The sequence below is a fragment of the Emys orbicularis genome, chromosome 1 (genome assembly GCF_028017835.1).
Source record: "Emys orbicularis isolate rEmyOrb1 chromosome 1, rEmyOrb1.hap1, whole genome shotgun sequence".
NCBI classification, from domain to species: domain Eukaryota; kingdom Metazoa; phylum Chordata; order Testudines; family Emydidae; genus Emys; species Emys orbicularis.
Window position 1 is genome coordinate 4,518,564 of NC_088683.1, and position 18,936 is coordinate 4,537,499.

Genomic DNA, 18,936 nt, shown 5'->3' on the forward strand with positions numbered 1-18,936 from the left:
ACAAAGGGTTGAAGGGGTTTAATCACTTTAAAGAGCAATGGCCACAAGACATCTTTGCAAGTTCTTAGAGCACAAAATCCATTCAGCACCAGCACCATGATCAGCAAAGTGAGATTCTGAAAAAGAAGCCACTCCCCTCCTGGACTGAGGTATGGGCTGCAAGCTACTGTCTGAGGCAGGTTGGTATGTTTTAGTTATAAATCCCTCAAATTAGAAACGGTCAGAGCCTGAGGCAGAATGAACAGCACCACTATAAAAGCAGCAGTGCATTTCACTCTGTTCCAGAGAAGGCATGACTCAGCCAGACTGCACAGCACTCACATCTGGGTAACAAGCAAGTTTCAGAGATCTAAGGCCTCAGAGCAAAAGAGGAAGAGGATGCATAGAACAGAGGTGAAGCAGCCTGACTGGGACTCTGCTCCACTTCCTGCAGCTACCTTCAACGTAAAAATCCAGCTTTCCAGCAAGCAGAAGGGACACCCAAGCAGTCTGTTTTCTTGAACATTCAATGCTGTATAGATTTCAGTAGAAAAATTCATTCAGAAAAAAGCCACGCAGCATTGTCCAAATCTCAGTAACAAGGCAGCCAAGCAGCTGCCAAACATGCAGGCTGCTCCCCACAAACTGACACGTGGCTGCTTTGGGGCCATACTGTAAATAAAAATCTGATTTTAATCAGTGCAAGAATACAACCCCCTAGTTCTGACTGCTCTGCAGCCCCATCTAGTCATAAGCAGCATGGAATAGGAGTCTGAGCACAAGTCTGGACGCTAAAGACTCCCAAGTTATAAATTACTGTAATTTGTTGTAACAAGGTTATTTACAGTGTCCAAAAGAGACAGCCGCTAGAGAGAAAGTACATGGATATAATCCTGTGTCAAAGAGCTTATAACCTAATTTTCTACAAAACACAAAGAGTTACAATGAGGGAAGATGGGATGAAGCAGCTCAAAGGTTAGAAAAATACTTTCACATTGTTACTCTGGTAAGGTTCAAGCACATTTTGGTGGCTCTATTAAAGTGTTTTGTATGGTTAACTAACATGTCACAAAAGGAGTTTAAACAGGGATCTAAATGAGGCGGCTTATTGAACTGAGATTGGGAAGTTTGTGAGGCAATTTAAATTTGGCCCAAAGTTTAAATGTGGTGAAAAACTTTTACAAAACCTAAGACCTTCCACAGTCTCCAAACTGTTTTCATTGGAATTTTTATACAAATAAATCTCCCCCAACAGAATTTCAATTTCAAACATTGCTGCAATAAGAACCTGAAAACTAAACTTACTGGAAACAAAGTGGCGAACTTCACTGATTTTCATTGTCCAAACAGAAAAATACAAAAAGTAAACAAAAAGCATCAGAGACACAAATTAGATTTGCAGAATTCTCACTGGCAATAAATGAAGATATTAGCAATATAGTTACATAAGAACGGCCATACTGGGTCAGACCAAAGGTCCATCTAGCCCAATATCCTGTCTACCAACAGTGGCCAATGCCAGGTGCCCCAGAGGGAGTGAACCCAACAGACAATGATCAAGTGATCTCTCTCCTGCCATCCAACTCCACCCTCTGACTAACAGAGGCTAGGGACACCCTTCCTTACCCATCCTGGCTAATATCCATTAACCGACTTAACCTCCATGAATTTATTCAGTTCTCTTTTAAACGCTGTTCTAGTCCTAGCCTTCACAACCTCCTCAGGCAAGGAGTTCCACAAGTTGACTGTGCGCTGTGTGAAGAAGAACTTCCTTGTATTTGTTTTAAACCTGCTTCCCATTAATTTTGTTTACAGCGAACATTTTAAGTTGATAGTTCCTCAATGTTCCTGCAATGCTCTGAAATGAACATACATGGAACACAACTATATAAATACTAGTCATTTGTTCCCAATCATACTGTTGTGCTGAGAGGAATTTTTGGAAGTGAACTCCATAGGAAATCCTTCTCCCCTTTCATGAGAGAGAGGAGTAGTCCGTTAAGCCAGCCATGCCATTACTCTGTAAATGCGTTAGCCCAGGCTCAAAAACTACTCATCTTCACCACAATGATAAAAAAAGGTATTTTATTTGCCCTACCAAAAGAAAGTTGCTTACCCAGGGTAAGGGGGTAAAGAGGATTTTCCAGTACTGTACTAAACAATCAAGATAGTGGAGCTTTGGGATTTCCAATGTATAACTGTTATAACAGCGGAAAGACTCATTCAGATGCCCATCTCACCATAACAGGATTATGGATTTTCAAAGAGCAAGGACTGTTTGTTCCATGTATATACAGCACCTAGCACAGTGGGGTTGTGAACCATGACCGGGGCTCCTAGGTACTTCAAGAAGCATGGCAATAGACATGTGAAATGCTGCCCTGTCAGTGGCAGATGCAGACTACAACCTGTGCCCTTCCTTTACTGAGGTCACATTCTCTCTCCAGGTACTTGTATGGCACTGTGACGGGACGCGCATGCCCCGTACTGGGACTGCAGGGGTTAACTCCTCTCTCTAGGCCAAGGAGGCCAGGCCCCCTAGGCTCTGCTGGGCATGCTCTGGCTGGACACCAGACATAAAAGGGAGCAGCTCAGCTCATTCAGGGCCGACCGCCAGAGAGGAAGGAGATACACTGAAGGCTCCTGCGGAAGGACTGCCAGCACTTCAGGACACGGAGGACAGCCAAATGGTGGTGACCCACAAACCCCTGAGTCTGGGCATCCCAGAAGGAGTGACCGTGGGAATGCCAAGACGGCACATTGTGAAAAAATGGGTAGGAAGTGACCCAGGGAAACTTTGCGGGGAATTGGTTATAGAATTGGAGACAATCTCGGCGTGTTTCAGCGGGAACCCGCCACTGCGTCAGGGCCCTGGGTTTGGACCTGGTGGAAAGGGAGGGCCCAGGCCCCCCTATCCCAGCCGCCGCCAACCCTGAAGTGGTGGCTCACCTCACCAATCCTATTGACTTGGGCCGCTAAGCCACCCTGCCCTGACAGAAAGGGCAACTCTATTGACTGAGTGTTAGGCCAATCTGCCCTGATAAAGAGAGTGGCTATATTGACTCTGGCTGTTAGGCCTAGGGCTGTAAATATCATTTAAAAAGTTAATCTTTTAAACAATTAAAATTATATCGTTTAATCAGTTAATCGATAAAAGGGAGTGAGGCTGGGGCTGCTCCGGCTGGCCGGCCCGGGGTCGCTCTGGCCAGCCGGCCCGGGGTCGCTCTGGCCAGCCGGCCCAGGGCTGGGGATTAACAGTTAGGGTGCGTTAACCGGTAAGACTTATGCTTACCGGTTAACCGTTTCATATTTTACATCCCTAATAAGGCCACCCGGCCCCGATAGGGGAGGCAGCGGCATCGACTCTGGCCCTAAGGCCTCCCTTCCTGGTAGAAGGGCAGTCAGACTGACTTTGGCCATTAGGCCACACTACCCTGAGACTCAGAGTGGTCACGCAGACTTAGCCGCAGGACTATAGCAACTCTTACCCCATCCCCAAAGGGGACAGGGTGTGCATACCCCGTGACAGGCACCTATTAGCACAGTATTAAAACACCACTCAAGTATTAAATGTACCAGCTAGATCTCCTTCCCCACTTGTCAAAGTAAACATGGTTTAAATTTGCATAAGTGTATGTGGAACCAGCTGCAGGACAACAGTCTCACTGCTGAGTTTCGAGCACTGAGAGACTTGTGGTCTTTTATCTGTTGTGGCAATGAGTTCCATAGCCTAGACACAGCATCTGAGACAGTTTACTCTCCCATGCTCATGAGTCTCTCCCCACTAATCAAGTTTCTTATTTCCAGTGGAACATAACAGTCCTTCAAAGTCATGACAACAGAGGAAGAGATGATTTTTCAGATATTCAGAGCCTTCCATGGGTCTATCGAGTGAGAGGCCTTGAATTGGACTCTGTATTCAGTGGAGAGCAAGTGCAGAGTGGAGTACTGGGGTGATGTGTTCATAGCAACCTGCGTTGCTAAGTGAATAGGAAACTGCCATTTGTATCAGTTTGAGCTTTTTTGGGATGTGTGGTTTCATCCCTAAATATGAGCTGCAATAACCAATCCTGTTGCTCAAACACATGGGTCACCTTGGCCAGGCCTGCGTTCAACAGGATGGAGCACAATCTTGTGGCCACTCACAGATGGAAATGGATGTTTTTCAAAGCTATGACTATTAGGACATTCAGTGGCAGAGTGTCCATCAGGACCCCAAGACTGCAAAGCAACTTCACATGTAGATGGTCTCAATAGAGGGGGATATTATGGAAGAGGCAAATCCTAAGGGATTCCCTCTCCCTTTCAGATTCAACTCAGACTTGCCTTGGATCAGCTTTAGCCAACTCTTCTTTATCCAGACTTTGGTTTTGGCCAGGCATTGAGCTCAAAGATGGTGCTGTTTACATCTCACATAAAGGAGATGTAGAACTGGGTGTCAATGTATTGCTGGCACTTCAATATTGTTGCCTCATCAGCCCCTCCCGTGGCTTCACTGAATAGACAGGATTGAGCCTTGTTGTGGGGCAGCTTCTCTCCCAGCAAAAGCATCTGTCTTGGCATCTGCCCATAGCTCCCACAGAGCCTCAGAAGTGAAGGAGGGAGGCAGAAGTTAAAGATATGCTCACTCAAACACTTCATCCCCACACCAGTTTTTAGTAATTAACTATCTCAGGTAATTTTGTATCGTCTGCAAATTTTGCCACCTCAGTGTTTACCCCTTTTTCCATATCATTTATGAATATGTTGAACAGCACTAGTCCCAGTAGAGACCCCTGAGGGACACCACTATTTACCTTTCTCCATTCTGAAAACTGACCTTTTATTTCTACCCTTTGTTTCCTATCTTTTAACCAGTTACTGATCCATGAGAGGACCTTCCCTCTTACTCCATGACTGTTTACTTTGCTTAAGAGTCTTTGGTGAAGGACCTTGTCAAAGGCTTTCTGAAAGTCTAAGTACACTATATCCCCTGGATCACCCTTGTCCACATTTGTTCACCCCCTAAAAGAACTCTAATAAATTGGTGAGGCATGATTTCCCTTTACAAAAACCATCTTGACTCTTCCCCAATAAATCATGTTCATCTGTATGTCTGATAATTCTGTTCTTTACTATAATTTAAGAACATAAGAACGGCCATACTGGGTCAGACCAAAGGTCCATCAAGCCCAGTATCCTGTCCTCTGACAGTGGCCAATGGCAGGTGCCCCAAAGGAAATGAACAGAGAAGTTAACATCAAGGGATCCAACCAATTTGCCTGATACTTAAGTTAGGCTTACCGGCCTGTAATTAACAGGATCACCTTTGGAGCCTTTTTTAAAAATTGGTGTCACATTAGCTATCCTCCAGTCACCTGGTACAGAATGTGAAAGGATTTACAGTGACTGCTAACTGCAGTCAGCAGTGAAAGGATTTGACAGAATCTGAAACAGTTTCAATGCTCATGAAAATGAGGAACAGAGAGCACTGACTAAAGTAGGTATATGGCGTGCAAGCTTCTCTGACACAGCTCTCAGTCCCGATGTGCAGCACCCCCCGGGATATTCCAGTCCTGGGCTCCCCAGACACACAGCTACACTGATACCCTCAATCCCAGCCTACATGCCCTCTGCAGTTCCAGTCCTGAGCTCCCCCTACCAAGACTGACAATTGCACCCCAACCCTGATCTGCAGTACTCCCTAGCCTTTGTGTTCTAGACTCCTCATGCACATAGCTCTGCTACTACTCCACAATCCCAAACTGCAGTACTATTCTAATCCTAAATCTTCCCTGCACAAAGACTGCTAGTTGTTCTATGTAGTGGTTTTTGTGAACAGGAACTAGGGAAAGACCAAGCATTTCACACCTGAACAAAAACGGATATGAACCCAGACAATTTAAAGGGCAATCCACAAAGCTTGTGAAAATATGTATAATAGTGTGGTGAAGACAAATTAGTAAGAGAATATATGCTTACAGCACATTAAAAGTTTAGAACCAATCCTTTGAAAAAACTGATCATCCTTCATTCAACTGCCAAGCCCCAAGTTCAGCTGAAGACCTCACTAACAATTAAACCCTGGGCAGGAAGCTGTCAGAAAATGCTGGGTTTAAGGGTTAGTGAGGGGACACAGTTTCATGGGGAAATTGTAAACTGGGGACAGGGCTAGAAGGAGGAGCCAATTTCTCAATGGTTTATTCAGAAATGTATCTTAGATTGTGAGCTCCTTGGGGCAGGAGGCCATGTCTTTCTCAACGTTTTGTACAGTCAAGCACACTGTGCCTTCAGTTAATGTTAAATAAGTATTTGGAATCAAGCTGCTCTAGTCCTTTAAAGATGTGGCTCTCAGACAGACTGTCAGACACACAGAGCAGCTTTGCAGTTAACCTTTCCGCTACAAGACTTCAAGGAAAGCAAAGAGTCCAGGGCTTTGCAAATGTGGCCATTTGTCAACATTAGTAGAACCACTCTAAGGCCTTGTCTACATTGCCACTTTACAGCGCTGAAACTTTCTCGTGCGGGTGTGAAAAAAACACTCCTCTGAGCCCTGCAAGTTTCAGCACTGTAAAGTGGCAGTGTAGACAGTGCACCAGCGCTGAGAGCCGCGCTCCCAGAGCTGGGAGTACTCCCCTCGTGGGGGTGGGTTTTTTACAGTGCTGGGAAAGCTCTCTTCCAGCTCTGGTGCCGCAACTACACAGCCACGTTAAAGCGCTGCCGTGCGCTTTAACATTGCTAGAGAAGACATACCCTAAGTGCAAACAGCTCAAGAGATTTGAAAACATCCTTTCACTGAGAATGGCATGAACAATGGCACAGTGTGACACAAACACTCACATATGATGAAACCAGTTTCCTTCTGCTGGAGTATTCTTGTTCTCATGAGTACTTTTATCTGGAGGCTCTGAAACATACAACCCTCTGATAAAACAGCTGAAGATTTGCACAACACACCACTACAGAGATACACCAGCATTGGCTCAGGACACAAACAGGCTGTGGCAAGGCCCTGTAATCACAAGGTGCAAGTGATTGGACAGACAGATTAGAAGAGCGCGTCATGCAGCCACAGTTTGCAGGGGGATTTTGGGTTTGCTGTAATGCTTCAGCATTCTGCTTCACTGACCACAATCCCCAGCCTGACAAAGGGGCAGGAATCCAGTGTCTGGGCACATTAACATTAATAGTGCAAAATGCAGAAGTAGAAATTTCACTGACCAGGAGGTAAAGCAACTGAATCTTTGCTTGCTAGCCTAGGGCATCACCACATTGTCTGATTTCAGAGCATCCCATATTGGCTTCTGACCACTTCATGGTACAATTCGTCAGTAAGAAAACATGTTTCCATGCAAGAGTCAGTGCTCATTTTACCTCATGCCCAAAAGATGAAGCCGCTGTCACAGCAGAGTGTTCCTACAGAGATCAGAACGGTTCTGCATCATAAGGGTATGTGTTAAGTACAAGATCAGACTCCCTTAGAAAGCTCATGTTGTCCACCAACTATAAACCTAAACAAACATTCTGAATGTGCTGGACTCCACAAGAGCAGGATCCAACCTCTCTAATGAGCCTAGCGCTGTAGCTGCCAAACCCCATTTCCTGTCTCTCTGAAGTAGTCTGAACTGGTTTCTCTTGAACTTTCATTTCTGCTCCCATGAAGCTGCTGGTGCAGAGCTGGAGAGAAACAGACTTGCTGGAGAGTTTGCTGAACTATTCCAGCTTCCATCCTTTCAAATCTATTTCTCATGAACTAGGCAAGTTTCCCTTTCACGGTCCCCCATCACAGTCCCTTCCACCCTTGGATATTAACCCATCAGTTCACTACATTTCCAGCAGTTGGAACATCTCACCAAATTACAATGAAAATGGGATACCAGCAGCATCTGAGAAACCCACCTGGTACCCACGGGTCCCTGGAGAGCTACACCCACACATTTTCCTTGGGGATATTCTGTGGATTGGAAAGGTCAAGAGCAGCAAAATAAGACCCAAGGCTTTCATTTCATATGGCCCAGTTAAAGACAAGTATATTTGGAATCCATCCAAAACAAGAGACCCTTTTCCCTCCTCCTAAACAATAGACTATCTCAGTAGCTCTCCCCAAGTCCAAGAGTCTGCATGTGTCCATGGCAGCCAATGCAGCCTCTCTCCAAGCTGCACAACACACACACTTGGTTTGTAAGAAGGGCAGTGGCTGCATCCTCCATGATAGCAGCCAGTCACACAGGTTATGGCCGTGTCAGGACTAATCCAATCAGTAAGGCAGTTAGTCACTTTCAGATGATGAAATAAATATTCTCCAAATTCAGCCACCATCCGAGGTCCTTCAGGGCTGGACAAGTGAAAACTGGAGTCATGACATGGGGAGTGGAAATCAATGCCAAACTCGCCAAAAAAAAAAATCACTAACCAGTTGCCTGGAAATCAAACACCTTCTATACTTTGGGAGTTGGTCCCAAAGGCTTCTTACAGAGGTGGATTATGTTGTCCAAAACAAGAAGTGTCACTTCAGCCCCCCTGGCCTCCAGAGTATCCTGCACACAGCTTGTAAAAAGCATATGTAACCACTTGTTGGCTGAGGAGAGGGGAAGCTTTCTGGCCAGTACCAGGCAGGAAGGAGGTTAGGGCAAGCCTGAAATTTACAAAGAACTGGCCAGTTCACTCTTGTTCATAGTTTTCTGAGAAGGAGATGCAACTGACCGGATTCTTGCTTCCCTCTACTGATTGACTCATCTCTCTCCTTCAGAGTGATCCCCCAGCAACAGAAAACCAAATTCCTGCCTCTGTGGCTGCTTCTCATAGCATATGGTATGAACCCTCCTTGGGTCTCACTAGCATAATTCAGTCTGAGACTAGAAACGCTGCTGAAGTCTAATGCTAGTACAGCTTGGAGAGAAGAGGATGTGAATAGTTCAAGGTAGAGATGCCCAAACTTCACTCAATTGCTGCACTGAGAGCTTACCAGAAGCTGGAGGCAAACTATACCCAACTGGTATCAAATTGCAGCCACTCTTATCTTTAACAGATGTGCATCCCTCAAAAATTACAAGGTCTTGGTACACAGTGCAACCTGGGAAGACTACAAGTCCTAGCACCTAATGCCCCATCTTGAGTTGAGCAGTCTTCATTAGCTGATTAATTTACTGGGCAGTGGCAGGAGCAATGTGGGGAGGGGATGAATTGCCAAAGCCTCAGGCATTTAATTTAAACATCAATCCCCATATTTCACCATTAGTGCTGTGCCATTAAAGCAAATTTTAAGATCCCTGCACCTCCAAGCCACATGATTGCAAGTTCTTTCCTTCCCACTGCACTACCCAAAACTATATACTTCACACCATAGCACTGTCTACTGTTCAGCTTCCCAGAACACAAGCCATATCAAAGGTCACCACAAATCTGCATGACATTTACACACCATCTTCCCTCCCTTCCCATACTCAGCTTTCCAAACAACAAGACAAGGAAAATATGATTAAACTGCAGTTTTGTCTATGCACTTATATGGCCCGCAACCCCACGGTATTTGATCACCTTACCAGCTATCACGGAAATATCTCCATTCAGTATCAGCTTCATATTGTGTATATATCAGAACCAGCTACAGCACCTCAAGTGCCACTGTATAGCTCTACAGCAGTTACAAAGGATTTGGGGGGAAACATCTGGAAGCCCAGTGAACAAGTCCCATGAAATCCAACATCCAGCAGTGTGTCGATGACAGCAGAATCACTTCCTCCATTTCCTTCACCTTTTATTAACCGCTGAAGAGGCTTGCTTGTACTGTGATCCTGTTCGATGTTAAGTTAAGCAAGGCTGAACTGGCTTGTACTTGGATGGGAGACCATGCAAGGAACACACATATGCTGCCTGAAGTTGGTTTGGGAATAAAGTTGGTGGAGCTCTTCCTTCTATATCAGTACTGAACCAGAGCCTGGCACTACGGGACGCTGTGCTGCAAGATGTGTGTATTTTAGATAAGATACAAAAATGACAATTACACGTGATCACTGAAGATTTCATGGTACTTTTCAGAACTGTCAGGGCTGCTCTCCAGACCAAATTCCAAATCAGGTAATTATATTTTGCCTCCCTAAATTTACCCCCTGCAGTTGCAACTGGAACTGAGATTCTCCTTTACTTTTTCCCCCTAGACTATTGCGTAGTGTCACTTCATGCTAGTAAACAGCTGCCACCTTCCTCACCAGAAGCGGCTGCATTTCAGGTGACCCCTGCACACAGTTTACTTCTGGAACAACAGATTCTAAAAACCCAAGATCAATAACCAACGTTCAAGTATAATCAGTGCAATGGGAGTCAACAATATGGAAGATGTTAAACGGACTTGATCCCAACAGGTTTTTTACATGAGATGCTGCTGCTGCACCACCGCCTACATCACTGTACCACTGTTCAGAGTCAAATGTGGTGGTTTTGCAGCAGCAACAGGACAAACATGACAGAATAGGAGACCGAGCATGCACACACACTACAGTGCTGGGTGCTACAAGAAAATAAACTATATGACAGAGGTCAGATGTAACCTTAAGGCTCTTATTCCTTATCTTGGAATCCCGGTCTACAGACTTTTTGGGGGAGAGGGGAAGAGAAGAAATACATAGGAATTGCCATAGTTGATTAGAGCTAAGGTCCATCTACTGCAGTATCCTGTCTCCAACACTGACCAGCCCCCAGATGGTTCAGAAGAAGGTGTGAGTACCCCATATTAGGCAGATGTGGAATAATCTAACCCCAGTCCATGTCTCATGATGCTATTTATTACTTAGAGATTGGATTACTAATTCCTGAATCATGAGGATTAATATAACTTCCAAAATGTTGTTAGCTCTCAACTTTCTGTGACAATGAGCTCCACAGTTTAACTGAGCATTAAGCATAAGAACAGCCGTACTGGGTCAGACCAAAGGTTCATCTAGCCCAGTATCCTGTCTGCCGACAGTGGCCAATGCCAGGTGTCCCAGAGGGAATGAACAGAACAGATAATCAACAAGTGATCCATCCTGTCACCCATTCCCAGCATCTGGAAAACAGAGCCTAGGGACAACATCCCTGCCCATCCTGGCTAATAGCCATTGACGAACCTATCCTCCATGAACTTATCTAGTGCTTTTTTGCATTGTGTCAAAAAGTATTTCCTTTTATCAGTTCTGAAATTTGCCACCTGTCACGATTTCTTTGAACGTCCCCTTGTTTTTTAGAATACAGGGAGAACAGAAACTGTTGACCTACCTTCTCTGCACCATTTATCTGATATACTTTTATCCTGTCCCTGCTTATTCATCTCCTTTCTATGGTAAATAAAGCTCATTCCACCTGGAACAGTTAAATTCAGGAGAGTAGGTGGAAGCAGCATGTGAAGACAGCTCCATAAGGCATAACTAGGGATGGCAACATACACGGGCCCAGAATGGATCCATTGCAAAGCAACCCCATGGGAGAAGCACAGACCCCTTGGGATATATTACATACATATAGTGGCTCACCTACCAGGAAGTCACTTAAACAAAAATCAAACTAATTTGGCAAGAATTAAATAAAAACAATGCGCCAGTGCTGCTCACTTTTTCACCTGCTGAGATTCAGCCATGGGTAGTTTGGACTTTGTAAAAACTGTTCCTCACTCAGTTTGATGGATCCATCTCAAGTTAATCCCACCTCATTGTCTAGATGATAGAGCTCATCATCTTGCCCCCACACTTCACATAGGACGCAGTGTCACTACATGTTCTTTTCTGAACAGTGGTAGTGAGAGGAGGGATGGGAGAACTCAGTAAAGTCCCTAACCTAACCCCTTCACACCTGCTTCAGTTCCAGAAATTTTTGCAGTGTTTTCCCAACCATGAGATTTCTTAACAACATTGTGTCTACAAGCCCCTTACAAGCACACCTGGATTCCCTTCTGAGAATCCCACACAACATTTCCCATATATATCCTAGGTTCTGGATTTTTCTTCTCATTTTCTATTAGAGAAGCTTGCACAAAAATAGAATCTCAATCCCTTTGAGCTTGTCAGCTCCATCTCTTTAGTCCCACATGAAGGCATCTACCTGTGATCGCATTATCTTTTCTTCAGTGATGCCACAAAAGACTCTGCATAATTAAATCCTATTATCCCTGACACTGCTTGGAAGAGCCAATACAAGCTTGGAGGCCTGTTAAATTTCAGACTGAGCTAGAAATGGATACAATGCAGGTCTTCGATGACTGCTTAAACTGTCCCTGTAATTGAACAGAAGCCACTTTCTCCCTATGGTGGAACATGTGACATGTGAATGTGTTAAACGGCCTGCAGTGGTCAGGGATTTCAGATTCTCCCTTCCCTCTCTGGTTGCTGCTATTTAGGAAATAGCAACTTGTGACACTGTTTTCTTACTGACTGTAGGGGTGAGGAGAGGAATTCTGCCATGAAGGGAATTAGGCAAGGTTAACACAAACTGGTGCAGCCTAAGGGAGAAGAGAATGCATATCAACTCTCAGCTGAGGGCCTAGGCATTCAGCACAGGCAAGGCAAATACAGACTCCCACATTGAATAGTTAACACTGAGAATCCCATCTGTTTTCAAAGAGAGGCTACAGCAGGAATTGCAGGATTGCATCCAAACTAGTCAGCACTGACAGGTCCTCAGTGTCAACCTCATGAGCACTTATAAAGCTAGCTGCTGATTACCTGCTATTTATTCTCCTTCCACATCTCCACCCACACCCAACCCTCATTTCTCTGATGAAAGAGAACCCCGCCCTGTCCCCAAACAACCTACATCTACTTAAAAAAAGAACAGAAGCCCAGATCACAATTTCAGAATGAGTTATAAAACTCAATTTCCAAACATGTAAGCCACAAAACTGGCACTAACCGTGAAGCATAAGCCACTGATACCACAATGAGTAACGGAGACATAGCCATCATCAGGCCTCCAGAGCAGGTAAAAATACAGGACAACAAAATACAATTAAGCATCCAGAGCAAGACTAAGAACCAGGTCCACCCATACAGTATTTAGAGACCAGACGATTCAGGGCCTCAAGTCACAGAGTCTGCCCAGGTGCACATCTGTGTACTACTACCGGAATTGCTATAACCCCTTTGACAGGAGTCTGTTTTCTGAACATGTTATCTGTCAGCCAATTTATAATAGTGACATACAAGCCAATTCTTAGAAAGCCCCTCCTATGGCCCCTCCAGAGGCAGGAGCATTGTCAAACTCTAAGCATATCTGTTGAAAAACTGCTCCCAGTTCTCCTCCTCATAGAAGAAGGTGGCTTCAATGAGCCAGTCTGAGAAGTAAATTCACTGACCAGCTCAAACGCAAACAAAGCTGTCAGTAGCACAAGCTGATATGACAATTTTCTGCTCTAAACACCAGAGCTGGCCAGACGTGGACATACTATAATGAGTTTCAAAGATTAAACTAAATATATTTCCAGATTTATAGATACACTTCACTTCCTCGAGAATGGAGTCATCTGGTCCTGCCTATTGCCCACTTCCTTCAACCAAAAAACGAAGACCTCTGCAGTAACTAGACAGACAAAGGAAAAGACAGAAGAGCAAACAATGAGAAAAAGTGAGCGCAGACTAGTACTGGACTAGCAGACATTGGAAGTCAATTTACGGTAAGAGCCTCCAGACTCTCATCATACCCAATTTAACTCAATCCACCTCCTGCTGGGATGCCCCAGATATAAATATTCTGTCAGCATCCAGCAAGATATTGGCATTTCAGAATGGAAACCAATCCCAAGCACTGTCAGGATTCACTGTACAGCAGCCCTCCTCGAAGTTCATGATCTCTTGCCAACCTTCTACCACAAACAGGGCCTGGGGCGCCTTATCTCCAGGCAGAATTCTCCAGAATGTCCCCAGACAATCAGATGAAAGGCTTTCCCTACAGGAGTAGCTGGTCTTGACCAAGCCCCAGAGACATAATGCCAGTGGAAAGACCCTTATGTGCATCTGCACAAAGAGAAATCATTGAGTCAACCAGAATAAAGTCATGCAATTGTGTAAACTGACACACAGAACATGGTCCCCATTACCTTTCCAGCAAACCTAACATGTTCCTTTTCCTAGCTGATCCAGTCCACTCACAGGGACAATTGGGGGAAGAAGTTAGCAAGAGCAATGCCCTCCCTTCCACCATTCCAGTAGAAGAACCGTCATGCAATGCACTATTTTGATTTCTCTCTCCATCCATCTGGACCTCTCCAGACCTTGTCCCCAACCCTCCGCTTCAACACACACACACACCCCCGGTGCATTCCTCTGAATTTGTCCCAAACTTACTTGATTCCCTTTGCCACTGTCTAATCCTGCAATAGCTACCACACGCTCTCCATTGCCTCCTCTCTCCTTCCCTACAATGCCAACACTAGTGCCCACTCCTTCCCACCAGGCCCTGCTCAACCACAGGCCAATCCTCTTCCCCACCTGGCCCCTGATGGCCAGGGCCCATCTGCATTCACTGCCCAACTGTAAGGAGCCTTGCTCCCCAGCACTCAGCCACCCCCACCCCGGCTCCACACTCCAGCCCTCACCAGCCCCCCAGCCCTCACCCGCCCCCACTCGAGCACTCAGCCACTCCCACCCCAGCCCCACACTCCAGCCCTCACCAGCCCCCTTAGCCGTCACCCGCCCCCTCTCGAGCACTCAGCCACCCCCACCCCAACCCCCCCTCCAGCACTCAGCCACCCCCACCCCAGCCCCACACTCCAGCCCTCACCCGCCCCTCCTCCAGCACTCAGCCACCCCACCCCAGCCCCCCTAGCCCTCACCCACCCCCACCCCAGCACTCAGCCACCCCAGCTCCCCTCCAGCACTCACCTGCCCCAACAACCCGCCCCGCAGAACCCCCTCCCCCTGACCAGCTCGACCAACACCACCACCCCTAAACCCCCCCCCTCCACCACGGTCGGCCCCCCGCACTCACCCAGGCCGGCTCGCCAAGCCCCACCTCAGTCGGGGCTGCCTCCCAAACCCGGCTACGCCAACGGACTGAACCCAACCGCCAGCTCCCGCCGCTGTCACCGCACCCCCCAGCAGCCTCGCTCCCCCCCCCCCCCGGCACTTCTCTCCCCCCCCCCCGCGCTCCTCCCCCCGGCCCGGCACTCACTTCCCCCTCCTACCCCCGCGCGCTCCCCCCGGCCCGGCACTTCTCCCCCCCCCCCGGGCTCCTCCCCCCGGCCCGGCACTTCCCCCCCCCCCGCGCGCTCCCCCCGGCCCGGCACTCACCGCCCCCCGGCCCGGCACTTCTCCCCCCCCCCCCCGCGCTCCTCCCCCCGGCCCGGCACTCACTTCCCCCCCCCGCACACTCCCCCCGGCCCGGCACTCACTTCCCCCCCCTACCCCCGCGCGCTCCCCCCGGCCCGGCACTTCTCCCCCCCCCCCGCGCTCCTCCCCCCGGCCCGGCACTTCCCCCCCCCCCCCCGCGCGCTCCCCACGGCCCGGCACTCACCGCCCCCCGGCCCGGCACTTCCCCCCCCCCCGCGCGCTCCCCCCGGCCCGGCACTCACCGCCCACCCCCCACCCCCGCGCTCCTCCCCCCGGCCCGGCACTTCTTTCCCCCCCCCCCGCGCTCCTCCCCCCGGCCCGGCACTCACTCCCCCCCCCCCGCGCGCTCCCCCCGGCCCGGCACTCACCCCCCCCCCCCTGCGCGCTCCCCCCGGCCCGGCACTTCTCCCTCCCGCCCCCCGGCCCGGCACTCCCCCCCCCCCGCCACTTCTCCCTCCCGCCCCCCGGCCCGGCACTCACCGCGCTTGTCCAGCTCGTAGCCCACCAGCACGAAGTAATCCGCCAGCCGGGCCATGGCGAGGCCTGGCCGAGCCGGGAGCAGCGAGACGCGGGCGCTGGGGCGGGGCCCGGCGGCTCATACCCCGGCCAGAGCGGCCGCCCCCACGTCAGACTCAACCCGGCGGCGCCGAGCCCCAGCCGCCGCCATCTTCCCTCAGCCAGACCCAGCCCGGACAGGGCGCCGGGCGCATGCGCGGGGAAGGCCCCGGGGCGGGGTTTCGGGTGGACAACATGGCCATTGGCCGCCACGCGGCGGGGGGTGGGGCGGGAGCCATGCGGGCCGCAGGCTGGAGGAAGGGGGACTATTGCCCCACCCACAGAGAACCCGGCCGGGCCGGGCTGTGCCGCGCCGCGGGGTCTTACCCCACAACACAGAGACCCCCTGGCCGGGCTGTGCCGCGGAGTCGGGGTCTTACCTCATAGACCCCCCAGCCGGGGTCTTACCTCATAGACCCCCCCGGCCAGGCCGTGCCGCGGGGCGGGGGCGGGGTCTTACCTCATAGACCCCCCAGCCGGGGTCTTACCTCATAGACACCCCCACCGGCGAGGCTGTGCCACAGGGAGGGGGGGTTACCCTCCCACAAACACACCCGGCCAGGCTGTGCCATGGCTGGGGGTGTTACCCCATATACCCTCCCCCAGCCAGGCTGTGCCACAGGGTGGGGGGGTTACCCCCCACAAACACACCCGGCCAGGCTGTGTCATGGGGAGGGGGTGTTACCCCATAGATCTCTCCAGCTGGGCTGTGTCATGGGGAGGGGGTGTTACCCCATAGATCTCTCCAGCTGGGCTGTGTCATGGGGAGGGGGTGTTACCCCATAGATCCCCCTGGCCAGGCTGTGCCACAGGGTGGGGGTATTACCCCATAGACCTTCCCCCAGCCAGGCTCTGTCACAGGGTGGGGGTATTACTCCATATCCCTGCCCGGGTAGAGCCCCACTCCTACAGCCAAGCAGAGGAGGGGCATGTTGTCACCATAGATCCCCCAGAGCTAGACAAGCAGTGCCACGGGGAGGGGGGTATTACTCCATACATCCCCCCTCTCTCCCCTATCCAGGCTGTGCTCCGGGGAAGAGTTTTTACCCCATCCCCATTTTCCCCACTCCCCAGCTAGGACTGCAGTAGAAATTCTTCAGCTTCCTGAGAGACCATGTGCAAACCCACATCCCCATGGACTGATTCTTCCAGCCCCAGAGATCTCCAGGGATCGGGGAGGGCAAGAGGGATGAATATCTTCAAGAGAGCCCAAGGGATGAGAGCTAATGCTCTGTCCCAGAGCCCACAGTCTCAGTGGAGCAGCAGGTTCAGGGTTCTCTTGCACTGGAGTCTCTCTGCCCCAGATTAAGCATCTCTACTAGAGAAAGTTCTGCTCTCAAGTCAGGAACAAACTATGGAGAACAACAATAATATTGCATTGCCCATGTGGGTGTAATATCTCAGAACTCTTTCCAGGTTATATACATGAATCGCTTCACCACTGAAATGCAGCTGGCTCTGTGGTGGAGCGTGGCAGCTGTTTTAATGGGACACAGCAACGCAGTATAGGGTGCAAGCCAGGAAGGGAATCGTCTACCCAGTAGAAACTGCCAGGAAACAAGTACGGTCTGTGCTGCTTCAAATTTAGTTCTAGGCCTTTCCTCGCCTTTTCTGCTCTCATGGAGGGGACTAGACCTGCCCTCTGCAGGGTGGGTGAGGAGGTGAAAGACAGGTGAGGGTCAGGAGCACCCAGCAAAGGAGCGGAGGCCTCATATCAAGTGGAGGTTGATGTGAAGGAACAACAGCCCCAGCGATGCTGGCTGTGGCTAGGATTCAGCTGAGACATCCCAAAGCCTTTAGCTCCCTTCACTGGGCACATCTTGCAGTTCTGAAATGCGCTGGTATTTTACTCTGCACTTCGACTGACCTTTCAGCCTTGGATCCCAGAGATGCCGAGAAAAACACCAGGCATTTCTGTCCTGAAAATGGTGCCTGCCCGTGCTCCTGGGGGCTAGCAAAGTGTCGTTCTCCTCACTGCATAGAGAAGAGAAGGGACTTGCCCAAAATCACACACAGAAACCCTCCAGGTTCCTACTCCTGTCCTTAGCCCCATGAAACTTAAACCCCTGCCTCTCATCAAACAAGATAAACTTTTGCCCTCAGTCTCCTGTGGGTACTAGAGGCCTAGGTGGCGATAGGGTTGCCAACTTTCTAATTCCAGAAAACGGAACACCCTTGCCCCGCCCACTGCCCTGCCCCTTCCAGAGGCCCTGTCCCCTGCTCGCTCCATCCCCCCTCCCTCTGTCGCTTGCTCTCCCCCACGCTCTCTCACGTGCTCACTTTCATTGCAAGCATAGGCACCGATTTTCCCTCTTTCGCTTGGGTGCTCGACCCCACCTCTGCCCCCACTCCACCCCTTCCATGTGGCCCCACCCCCGCCCCGCCTCTTCCCACCCCTTCCCTGCCCCCATTCCAACCCCTTCCCCAAAGACCCGGCCCCAACACTGCCCCCTCCCTGCCAATATTCCAACTCCTTCCCCAAATCCCCGCCTCATCCCCTGAGTGCACCACGTTCCCGCTCCTCCCCCTCCCTCCCGGAACGTGCTAATGCCGCCAAACAACTGTTTGGCAGCAGCCGGGCGGGAAAAGCTGGGAGGTAGGCAGAAGAGCGGGGACACGGCACGCTCAGGGGGAGGAGGAGGTGGGGCAGGGGGGGAGGGGAGCTTGGCTGCTGGTGGGTGCAGAGCACCCACTAATTTTTCCCCATGGGTGCTCCAGCCCTGGAGCACCCACGGAGTTGGCGCCTGTGACTGCAAGGCTCAAACACGCATATTTATTTTTTTGACAGATGTATTATGCTAAGTTCAGGCAGGGGTGAAAGTAACTTAAAGGACTTACCAGTACGCCGGAGTCCTGAGTGGGGCATGGCCTCAACCGGAAGAGGCGGGGATTTAAAGGGCCCGATGGGACCACTGCGGGGAACCCCGGGCCCTTTAAATCGCCTCTGGAGCTCCGGCGGCGGGGCTCAGGCGGCGCTTTAAAGGGCCCAGGGCTCCTCGCAGGGGCTGGAGCTCCGGGACCTTTAAATCCCCACCCAAGCCTGGCTGCTGGAGCTCCAGTGGTGATTTAAAGGGCCCGGGGCTTCCCCCAGCTGCACTGGGTCCATTAAAGGCCCACTCCCGAAGCCCAA

General features: G+C 50.0%; 1 protein-coding gene across 1 annotated transcript in view; it reads right to left on the reverse strand.

Annotated features, from left to right (window-relative positions):
* SBF1 (SET binding factor 1) overlaps positions 1-15,790 on the reverse strand; it is a 142,315-nt gene extending 126,525 nt beyond the window's left edge. Inside the window, exon 1 of the mRNA XM_065423346.1 lies at positions 15,732-15,790. Coding sequence (XP_065279418.1) covers positions 15,732-15,786 — 55 coding nt within the window. The 5' untranslated portion in view covers positions 15,787-15,790. The remainder of the gene's footprint in view (positions 1-15,731) is intronic.
* Between the last annotated feature and the right edge of the window lie 3,146 nt (positions 15,791-18,936).